Source organism: Hordeum vulgare, chromosome 6H (genome assembly GCF_904849725.1).
Source record: "Hordeum vulgare subsp. vulgare chromosome 6H, MorexV3_pseudomolecules_assembly, whole genome shotgun sequence".
NCBI lineage: Eukaryota > Viridiplantae > Streptophyta > Magnoliopsida > Poales > Poaceae > Hordeum > Hordeum vulgare.
The window spans coordinates 550,169,899-550,181,800 of NC_058523.1; the positions used below are offsets into that span (position 1 = coordinate 550,169,899).

The window sequence follows — 11,902 nt, forward strand, 5'->3', positions numbered from 1 at the left end:
TTACCGGAAGGTTTTCGGGCATTACCGGCATCGTACCGGGAATGACGAATGGGTTTCGGAGTTCTACCGGGAGGGGCCCACCCACCCGAGAAGAAGCCCAAAGGCTTTGTGGGGGCACACCAACCCTTAGTGGGAACATAAGAGATGTTCTAAAGAGATGAAATTGTGATTTCATGCTCGTTCCCATGTTAAGAGGTATGAGACCTCGGACAAGATTCTTTGTCCACGAAGTAAAGGAGAAAAGCTCAATCATTGAGCGTGTGCTCAGATTGTCTGAGTACGACAATCACTTGAATCAAGTGGGAGTTAATCTTCCACATGAGATAGTGATGGTTCTCCTAAGTCACTGCCACCAAGCTATGAGAGCTTCGTGATGAACTATAACATATCAAGGATAAATACAATGATCCTTGAGCGATTCGCAATGTTTGACACTACGAAAGTAGAAATCAAGAAGGAGCATCAATAGTTGATGGTTAGTAAAACCACTAAGTTTCAAGAAAGGCAAGGGCTAGAAGGGATACTTCGTGAAACGGCAAAACAGTTGCTGCACTAATGAAGAGACCCAAGATTAAACCCAAACCCGAGACTAAGTGCTTCTGTTATGAGGGGAACGGTCACTGAGGCGGAGCTACCCTAGATGCTTGGTAGATAAGAAGGCTGGCAAAGTCGACAGAAGTATATTTGATATACATGATGTTGATGTGTACTTTACTAGTACTCCTAGTAGCGCGAGGGTATTGGATACCGGTTCGGTTGCTAAGTGATAGTAACATGAAATGAAAGCTACGGAACAAACGGAGACTAGCTAAAGGCGAGGTGACGATATGTGTTGGAAGTGTTTCCAAGGTTGATATGATCAAACGTCGCACGCTCCCTCTACCATCAGGATTGGTGTTAAACCTAAATAATTGTTATTTGGTGCTTGCTTTAAGCATGAACATGATTGGATCGTGTTTATTGCAATACGATTATTCATTTAAAGAGAATAATGATTATTCTATTTGCTTGAATAATCACCTTCAATGTTTTATTGAATCTCGATCGTAGTGTTACACATGTTCATGATATTGGTGCCAAAAGATACGAGGTAATGATGATTGTACCACTTACTTGTGGCACTGCCGCTTGAGTCTTGTTGGTATAAATTGCATGAAGAGGCTCCATGCTGATGGATCTTTATATTCACTTGATTTTGAATCACTTGTGACATTCAAATCATACCACATGAGCAAGGCCTTGTTTTCATTGAGATGAAACAAGATAGTAACTTGTTGGAAGTAATACATTTTGATGTATGCAGTCCAATGGGTGCTGAGGCACGCAGTGGATATCATTATGTTCTTACTTCAATGACGATTTGAGTAGATACATGAGTATTTACTTAATGAATCACAAGTCTGAAATATTGAAAAAGTTCAATTCTGTTTTAGAGTGAAGTTCGTCGTAACAAGAGGATAAACTATCTACGATATGATCATAGAGATGAATATCTGAGTTGCGAGTTTTGGTACATAGTTAAGACAATGTGGAAGTTGTTTCACAATTCATGCCACCAAGAACACCATGGTGTGATGGTGTCATAGCCGCGACCTATTTGATATGGTGCATACTATGATGTCTCTTATGGAATTACCACTATCATTTATGGGTTATGCATTAGAGACAACCACATTCACTTTAAATAGGGCACCGCATAATTCCGTTGAGATGACACAATATAGACTGAGGTTTAGAGAAATCTAAGCTGTCGTTTCTTGAAAGTTTAGGGTTGCGACGCTTATATGAAAAAGTTTCAGTCTGATAAAGCTCGAACCCAAAGCGGATAAATGCATCTTCATAGGATATCCAAAACAGTTGGGTGCATCTCCTATCTCAAATCCGGAAGCAAAGTGTTTGTTTCTAGAAAACGGGTCCTTTCTCGAGGAAAGGTTTCTCTTGAAAGAATTGAGTGGGAGGGTGGTAGAACTTGATGAGGTTATTGAACCATCACTTCAACCAGTGTGTAGCTGGGCGCATGAAGTTGTTCGTGTGGCGCCTACACCAATTGAAGTGGAAGCTGATGATGGTGATCATTGAGCATTGGATCAAGTTACTACAAACCTCGTAGGTCGACAAGGTCGCATACTACTACAGAGTGGTACGGTAACCCTGTCTTGGAGGTCATGTTGTTAAACAACAATGAACCTACGAGTTATGGAGAAGCAATGGTGGGCCCGGATTCTGACAAATGGCTGGAGGCCGTGAAATCCGAGAGAGAATCCATATGTGAGAACAAAGTATAGACTTTGGAAGAACTACTTGATGGTCGTAGGACTATTAAGTAAAGATGGATATTTATAAGGAAGATAGACGATGATGGTGAATCGTCACCATTAAGAAAAGCTCGACTTGTCGCAAGGATATTTTCCGACAAGTTCAAGGAGTTGACTGTGATGAGACTTTCTCACTCATAGCGATGCAAAAAGGTCTGTTGGAATTATGTTTGCAGTTGCTGTATTATTTATGAAATATTGCACATAGGATGTCAAAACATTGTTTTCCTCGATGGAAAGGTTGTATGTGATACAACCGGAAAGTTTTGTCGATCTTAAGGATGCTAACAAGCATGCAAGCTCCAGCGATCCTTCTAAGGACCGGTGCAAGCATCTCGGAGTTGGAATATATGCTTTGATGAGTTGATCAAAGATTTTGGGTTTATACAGGGTTTATGAGAAACTTGTGTTTCCAAAGAAGTGAGTGGGAGCACTATAGAATTTCTGATAAGTATATGTGGTTGACATATTGTTGATCAGAAGTAATATAGAATTTCTGTAAAGCATAAAAGGTTGTTTGAAAGGAGTTTTTTCAAAGGAATACCTGGATTGAGCTACTTGAACGTTGAGCATCAAGATCTATGGAGATAGATCGAAACACTTAATAGAAGTTTCAACAAAGATGCATGCCTTGACAAGTTTTTGAAGGAGTTCAAAATAGATTAGCAAAGAAGGAGTTCTTGGCTGTGTTGTAAGGTGTGAATTTGAGTAAGACTCAAAACCCGACCATTGCAGAATAAATAGAATAGGCGAGGGTTGTCTTCTATGCCTTAGCCATAGACTCTAAAGTATGCCAAGCTGAGTACCGCATCTAATGTGTGCCTTACCGCAAGTGTGTTAAGAGGTATAGAGAGTGATTGAATCACTGAGCAGCGGTGAAAATTATCCTTAGTAACTAATGGACTAAAGAATTTTTCTCGATTATGGAGGTGGTTAAAGAGTTCGTCGTAAAGGCTTACGTTGATGCGAACTTTGGCACTAATCCGAGTAACTATGAGTAGTAAAACAAATTCGTATGGTAGAGTAGATATTTGGAATATTTCCGAATAGCACATAGTAGCAGCATCTATAAGATGACATAAAGATTTGTAAAGCTCACTCGGATCTGAAAGGGTTTAGAACCGTCGACTAAAACCTCTCTCACAAGCAAGACGTGATCAAACCCCAGAACTGTAAGGGTGTTGGATTCGTTAGAATCACATAGTGATGCAGACTAGATTATTGACTCTAGTGCAAGCGGGAGATTGTTGGAAATATGCCCTAGAGGCAATAATAAATTCATTATTATTATATTTCTTTGTTCATGATAATCGTTTATTATCCATGCTATAATTGTATTAATTGGAAACACAATACATGTGTGGATACATAGACAAAACACTGTCCCTAGTAAGACTCTAGTTGACTAGCTCGTTGATCAAAGATGGTCAAGGTTTTCTGACCATAGGCAAGTGTTGTTACTTGATAACGGGATCACATCATTAGGAGAATCATGTGATGGACTAGACCCAAACTAATGAATGTAGCATGTTGATCGTGTCATTTTATTGCTACTGTTTTTCTGCGTGTCAAGTATTTATTCCTGTGACTATGAGATCATATAACTCACTGGCACCGGAGGAATACCTTGTGTGTATCAAACGTCACAACGTAACTGGGTGACTATAAAGATGCTCTATAGGTATCTCCGAAGGTGTCCGTTGAGTTAGTATGGATCAAGACTGGGATTTGTCACTCCGTGTGACGGAGAGGTATCTCGAGGCCCACTCGGTAATACAACATCACACACAAGCCTTGCAAGCAATGTGACTTAGTGTATGTCACGGGATCTTGTATTACGGAACGAGTAAAGAGACTTGCCGGTAAACGAGATTGAAATAGGTATGCGGATACCGACGATCGAATGTCGGGCAAGTAATATACCAAAGGACAAAGGGAATGACATACGGGATTATATGAATCCTTGACACTGAGGTTCAACCGATAAGATCTTCGGAGAATATGTAGGATAAAATATGGGCATCCAGGTCCCGCTATTGGATATTGACCGAGGAGTCTCTCGGGTCATGTCTACATAGTTGTCGAACCCGCAAGGTCTGCACACTTAAGGTTCGACGATGTTTTATGCGTATTTGAGTTATATGGTTGGTTACCGAATGTTGTTCGGAGTCCTGGATGGGATCACGGACGTCACGAGGGTTTCCGGAATGGTTCAGAAACGAAGATTGATATATATATTTGTCTCATTTGGTTACCGGAAGGTTTTCGGGCATTACCGGCATCGTACCGGGAATGACGAATGGGTTCCGGAGTTCTACCGGGAGGGGCACACCCACCCGGGAAGAAGCCCAAAGGCTTTGTGGGGGCACACCAGCCCTTAGTGGGCTGGTGGGCAAGCCCAAGAGGGCCCTTGCGCAGGAAGAAGGGAAAAAACCAACAAGGGAGAAAAGAAAAAAAAGGAGAGGAGGTGGGACAAAAGAGGAGGAATCCTTCCCCTTCAAACCGAATTGGAGAGGGACTCCTCCCCCCCCCTTCGGCCGAACCCCTTGAGCCTCAAGGCAAGGTCCCTCCCCTCCCTCCTATATATACTAGGGCATTAGGGCTGATTTGAGACAACTTTGCCACAGCAGCCCGCCCACATACCTCCACGGTTTTTCCTCTAGATCGTATTTCTGCGGAGCTCGGGCGGAGCCCTGCTGGGATAGATCACCACCAACCTCCGGAGCACCGTCATGCTGCCGGAGAACTCATCTACCTCTCCGTCTCTCTTGCTGGATCAAGAAGGTCCAGATCATCGTCGCGCTGTACGTGTGCTGAACGCGGAGGTGCCGTCCGTTCGGGACTAGATCGGGAAGGATCATGATGAGATCGCGGGACGAATCGCGATGAAGTTCGCGGGACAGATCGTGATGAGATCGTGGGATGGAGTGTACGACTACGGTGATTTGAATCACGCAAGCTATTCCACTACATCGTCCGCGTTTCTTAACGCTTACCATGTAGATCTGAATCTCCTCTCGTAGATGAACATCACCATGATAGGAATTGCGTGTGCGTAGGAATTTTTTTGTTTCCCATGCGACGTTCCCCAACAGCGGGATCGTTCAACGACATCGCCGGAGCACCTCCTTTCGGGGGGGGGGGGGGGGGTGAAGTCACAGGTTGAATAAGGTGGCTTCCTTGTAGCCGAAACCTTCCTCCGCTTTACGCCCGCGGCCTTGGCGGCCTTCTTCGCCGCCGGCCGGGATCGCACTGCGGCGTTGGCGCCCGGAGCGCGGGCCGTCGCGGCGGGGGCAACCGGATTCCCGCCCTGCACGACTACGTTGCCCTGCCTCTTTCGGGAAGGCGTGACGTGTGCTTTGGCGACGACGGCGGGGGCAACATGGCCGGCGACGAGATCTGCCCGAGGGGAAGGAGCATGCGCGACCTCGACGGTGATGGGGGACAACATGGGGTCCTCCATGGCGGTGAGGGACGGCCATGAAGGAGGAACCGGAGCTTGCGGAGGGGGGGGGGGGCAATGGTGGCGGAGGGTGCGGGGAACGGGGAAAGGGCGCGCGGAAATGTCCCTCACGCTAAATCTCGCGCCGGATAGGGGTTCAGCTCGGGTCGGCCTCCCAGCCTGTGAAGATAGAGGTTGGGGGAGAAGATTTGCCGCGCCCCGCAATTTTTTTTTCGGGCCGGGACAGGATTTGGGGTTTGATCGTGCGGATTTTTCGGCCCCGACCGCAATTTGGCGGTTATTTTGCGGGCCGGGACGGGATGCGGGGTCCGCTAGAGTTGCTCTTACTGTTGACGTAACTGAACTTCACACGGTAATAGTTTTTCACGGTGAATTACCAAGTACACCTACATGCATCATGCATGTACCAAATTCATGCCATGACAGCAATGTTCTGAAATTTTTTAGAAACACAATTTTTAACTCACAGTGTCGGATAATACAGATGATGATTTTATTGTTCATCCAGCCTGTTGCTAGTATGGAGGAATTTTCTACTGATGATCTTGTGCAGATGTTCTGAAAAGGCTTCTTTCCCGTAGCTGCAACATGTTAAACTACCTGCAATACTAGATAACAACTGGAGTTTGGACCGACCCGAAATACCCATCGGGCCAGCAAGACCATGGGCACTTAAGAAATGGATCGCCCTGCAGCCTCATAAATTGACCTTAAGGCCATGAGGGCCGGGTCCGCCCGTTTCCATCCTGACTCTCTCCTTTGATGTTTAAAAGGCCACCCGGCCAAAAACATAGAGACCAAGGCCATGTTTGGATTGTCATTTCCCCAACAAATACACCTGTAGGAAATACAGACCTCCTCGGTCGTTTACTTTTCAGCCGGAATCCTTCGCAGTTCGGTACGTTACACACGTAAATTAAATACATTTATACTGGAATACCCTGATGCCAAGCGCGGCCCAAGGTGTAGTCTGGTAACTGCACCCGTTAATTTAGGCATTAATATTGCTATATAATCATCATCTTTAAAATCTTGCAAATTTTCGCTAATGTGAACAAGATCGTGCAAATCAGCTCGTAGAAGAATTCACTCGAAGGAAGATCCGTAGCAGAAAAAGGAAAGGAAAGGAAAAAAAACCCTACATTTACACAAGCAAATCCTACATTTACCAAGCAAATCCCAAAAAAATCCTGCATTTACACAAGCAAATCCTGTATTTCTGGATTTACCAAAGCTAATTGATAGCAGATCAACCAATTTTTCGCTCGCCTATATAATCATCACGTAGGTTCAGCCATATCACACACAATCGAGCTAGCAGTAGAACTATTCTTCTCGACGATCATCATCAAGAAAATGGCCATGGCCAGTCGTAGCACCGCTCTCCTCCTCCTCCTCGCGGCCGCTCTCCTGCTGGCCTCCTCCTGCCACGCATCGCCATCGCCACCGCACGCCATCTCAGGCACGTTCGTCCACAGCTACACACCATGGACAACGATACACGTAATACTACCACATTATATATTTTTTACGTTGTCCTGACGTGTGCAGCTGTGGTCGTGCGTGCAGGCGGCGAGGGGAAGAAGAAGGCGGCGGACGTCGTGCCGGCGGAGACGGACCCGTCCAAGTGCGAGATGATGGTGCCGTGCAGCGAGGAGAAGTGCACCGAGCACTGCGTCCGCATCGGGCTGGGCAACGCGAGGGGCTTCTGCTCCTTCCACGACCTGCACTTCGAGTGCTGCTGCCCCATACCGCCGCCGCCCCGCCGCCTCTCCTCCTCCGGCCGCCGGACCGGCTCCGTTTAGCCAAAGCTAGCGGGCAGCTCTTCGTCGGTGCGTGTAAGAGATGGATCGCTCGTCCATGTGTGTGTGCTTGCAAACGTGGTGTGGACAGAGATCGGAGTGCACGTACGCGTCGATCAGTAATAAAGTTTGCTCTGGCCATTTGGGACAGTACACAATATATGTGTGTTGTAGTGTTTCCAAAACAAACAAATAATAAAACTTTGACTGTTCTTGAGCTAAAAAATGAATTCTGAATGCCCCCATCAACTTTTATATACCTATGCCTCTACATCTATTTTTACCAACAATAATAATAAAAAAACTTATATATACCTATACCTCTACATCTATTTTTACCAATAATAAAAAAATACGAGTTGCAGAGATCGAACAAATCTCACCCGTTCAATCTCGTCTATCTAACGGTCTACATTGCTCCATTGTTTACAGCTTAAAACGTGTTTAACATCCTAATTAATATCATGCCAATACTAAGAGGTAAATACATCGATAATGTTTGAAGGTTTCATGAATATTCACTTTAGTATCTGAACTTAAAAAATACATGAAACTGATTCCATAACTTGACACGAACGTGTAAATACAGTTCAAATCTCATCTATATATGTCGAGGCGTTCTAGCGTGCCATGTGGCCCGCTATGAGCGACTAGACATATGAAAATAGGTCAATACTGCGATTTTAACGAGTTCTCTATAACTGGACCCCAAGGTTCATGAAACGTTTGGATCACAGCGGAACCCAAAATAAGTGACTAATAGCATACAAAACTGGCCAAAATAGTCCAAAACTGCGAGTTTTCACGAGTTCCACGTAACCGGACCCCGGGGTTCTCGAAAAGTTCTTATCGCAACGGGACCCAAAATCAGTGAGTAATAGCATACAAAACTGGCAAGAATAGACCAAAACTGCGAGTATTGACGAGTTCCCCGTAACCGGACTCCTAGGTTCCCGAAACGTTTGGATCGCAGCAGGACCCAAGATCAGTGAGTAATAGCTTACAAAACTAGCAAAAATAGACCAAAACTACGAGTATTGGCGAGTTCCCCGTAACCGAACCTCGGGGTACCCGGAACATTCGGATCGCAGCGGGACACAAAATCAGTGAGTAATCGCATACAAAACTGGCCAAAACCATGACTTTTGACGAGTTCCACGTAACCGGACCACGGGGTTCCCGAAACGTTCGTATCGCAGCGGGACCCAAAATGAGTGAGTAATATCGTACAAAACTGGTTAAAATAGGCCAAGACTACGATTTTTGACGAGTTCCTCGTAACCGGATCCTTGGTTCATGAAACGTTCGGATCACAGCGGGACCCAAAATAAATGACTAATAGCATACAAAACTGGCCACAATAGGCCAAAACTGCGAGTTTTGACGAGTCCACCGTAACCGGACCCCGAGGTTCCGAAACGTCCGGATCGTAGCGGGACCCAGAATTAGTGACTATAGCATACAAAACTAGCCTGAATAGGCCAAAACTACGAGTTTTGACGAGTTCCCCCTAAGCGGACCCCGAGGTTCCCGAAACGTTCGGATCTAACCTAGAACCAAAATCAGTGACTAATAACATACAAAACAGGCTAGAATAGGCCAAAACTGCGAGTTTTGATGAGTTCCACGTAACGGGACGCCGGGGTTCCGAAACATTCAGATCGAAGCGGGACCCAAAATCCGTGCTTAATAGCATACAAAACTAGCGAGAATAGACTCAAGGAGTTTTGGTCTATATAACTAAAAGTTATTTTGTGCATGCCACGGAAGAGGTTGTTATCGAAGAGTTTTGGGGCAAACTTTGTTTCCGACTCTTGTATCGTAGGTTTTAGGGCGAATTATCTACCAGATGTCGTATATGGGGACCTAATTTGGGTAACTTTGTGAACGCATTTTTTAAGGTTGGTCTATATAGCCAAAGGTTATTTTGTCCTTGCCACGGAATCGATTGTTATCGAGGAGTTTTGGGGCTAACTTTGTTTCCGACTTTAGTATGGTAGGTTTTAGGGAAAACTCTCTACCAGATGTCGTATATGGGGACCTAAGGTTGATCTATATTACTGCGAGTTTTCACGAGTTCCTCATAACCGGACCCACGGGTTCCCGAAACATTCGGATAACAACAGGACCCAAAAATCAATGAAAAATAGCATACAAACTGGCCACAATAGGTCAAAACTACGAGTTTCACAAGTTCCTCATAACCGGACCCATGGGTTCCTGAATCATTCGAATCACATCACAACCCAAAATCAGTGAGTAATAGCATATAAAACTAGCCAAAATAGCCCAAAACTGCGAGTTTCGATGAGTTCCCCGTAACTGGACCCCGAGGTTCCCGAAACATTCGGATCACAGCGACATCCAAAATCAGTGACTAATAGGATACAACAGTGGCTGGAATAGGCAAAAACTGCGAGTTTTGACGAGTTCCTCGTTACCCGACCCAAGGGTTCCCGAAAGATTTGGATCACATCGGGACCCAAAATTAGTGACTAATAGCATACGAAACTAGCCGGAATAGGCCAAAACTGCGAGTTTTGACGAGTTCCCCCTAAGCGGACCCCGAGGTTCCTGAAATGTTCAAATCACACCGGGACCCAAAACCAGTGACTAATAGCATACAAAAAGGCGGAATAGGCCAAAACTGCGAGTTTTGATGAGTTCCACATAACCGGACCCCGGGGTTCCCGAAACATTCGGATCGTAACGGGACCCAAAATTAATGAGTAATTGCATACAAAACTGCCAAGAATAGACGAAAACTGCGAGTATTGACGCGTTCCCCGTAACCGGACCCCGTGGTTCTCGAAACGTTCGGATTGCAGCGGGACCCAAAATCAGTGAGTAATAGAGTACAAAACTAGCGAGAATAGGCCAGAACTGCGATTTTCGACGAGTTCCTCGTAACCGGACACTTGATTCGTGAAACGTTCGGATTCAGCGGGACCCAAAATCAATGATTAATAGCATGCAAAATTGGCCACAATAGGCCAAAATAGCGAATTTTGACGAGTCCCCCGTAACCGGACCCCGATGTTCCCGAAACATTTGGATCGCAACGGGACCCAGAGTCAGTTACTAATAGCATACAACACTGGCCAGAATAGGCCAAAACTGCAAGTTTTGTCGAGTTCCACATAACCGGACCCCGAGGTTCCCGAATAGTTCGGATCGCAGCGGGAACCAAAATGAGTAATTAATAGCGTACAAAACTGGCCACAGTAGGTCAATACTGCGATTTTTGACGAGTTTCTTGTAACCGAACCCCGAGGTTTCCGAAACTTCCGGATCGCCGTGGGACCCAAAATAAGTGACTAATAGCATATAAAACTGGCCGAAATAGACCAAAACTGCGAGTATTGACAAGTTCCCCGTAACCGGACCCCGGGGTTCTCGAAATGTTCGGATCACAACGGGACCCAGAATCAGTGAGTAATAGCATGCAAAACTAGCAAGAATAGACCAAAACTACGAGTATTGACGAGTTCCCCGTAACCAGACCCCGTGGTCCCGAAACGTTCGGATCGCAGGGGGACCCAAAATCAATGAGTAATAGCATACAAAACTGGCGAAAATAGACCAAAACTGCGAGTATTGACGAGTACCTCGTAACCGGACCTCGGAGTTCCCGGAACGTTCGGATCGCAGCAGGACCCAAAATTAGTGAGTAACAGAAAACAAAACTCGCCAAAATATGCCAAAACTGTTACTTTTGGCGAGTTCCTCGTAACTGGACCCCGGGGTTCCCAAAACGTTCAGATCGCAGCGGGATCCAAAATGAGTGAGTTATAGCGTACAAAACGGGCCAGAATAGGCCAAAACTGCGATTTTTGACAAGTTCCTCGTAACCGGACCCTTGGTTCGTGAAACGTCGGATCACAGCGGGGCCCAGAGTCAGTGACTAATAGCATACAAAACTGCCCGGAATAGGCCAAAACTGCGAGTATTGTCGAGTTCCACGTAACCGGACCCCAGGGTTTCCAAAACGTTTGGATCGCAGCGGGACCCAAAATGAGTGAGTAATAGCATACAAAATTGGCGACAATAGGCCAATACTGCGATTTTTGACGAGTTCCTTGTAACCGGACCCCGAGGTTCCTGAAACGTTCGGATCACAGCGGGACCCAAAATCAGTGATTAATAGCATACAAAACTTGCCGAAATAGGCCAAAACTGCGAGTTTTGACGAGTTCCACGTAACGGGACCCCGGGTTCTCGAAAAGTTCGGATCGCAACGGGACCCAAAATCAGTGAGTAATAGCATACAAAACTGACAAGAATAGACCAAAACCACGAGTATTGACGAGTTCCCCGTAGCC

The 11,902-nt window shown here is 45.6% G+C and overlaps 1 protein-coding gene across 1 annotated transcript; it reads left to right on the forward strand.

Moving 5' to 3' along the window:
• Positions 1 to 7,097: 7,097 nt before the first annotated feature.
• Positions 7,098 to 7,806, forward strand: LOC123404431. Its single transcript, XM_045098360.1, has 2 exons — positions 7,098 to 7,240; positions 7,348 to 7,806. Exons 1-2 carry the CDS (start codon positions 7,135 to 7,137, stop codon positions 7,581 to 7,583), a joined length of 342 nt encoding a protein of 113 aa, XP_044954295.1. The 5' UTR covers positions 7,098 to 7,134; the 3' UTR covers positions 7,584 to 7,806.
• The last annotated feature ends 4,096 nt before the right edge of the window (positions 7,807 to 11,902 follow it).

Excerpts from the sequence above, each read along its gene's own strand:
- LOC123404431 (XM_045098360.1), top strand. The coding sequence starts at position 7,135 with ATGGCCATGGCCAGTCGTAGCACCGCTCTCCTCCTCCTCCTCGCGGCC. Across the intron at positions 7,241-7,347 it reads GCCACCGCACGCCATCTCAG|GCGGCGAGGGGAAGAAGAAG; the intron begins GCACGTTCGTCC and ends TCGTGCGTGCAG.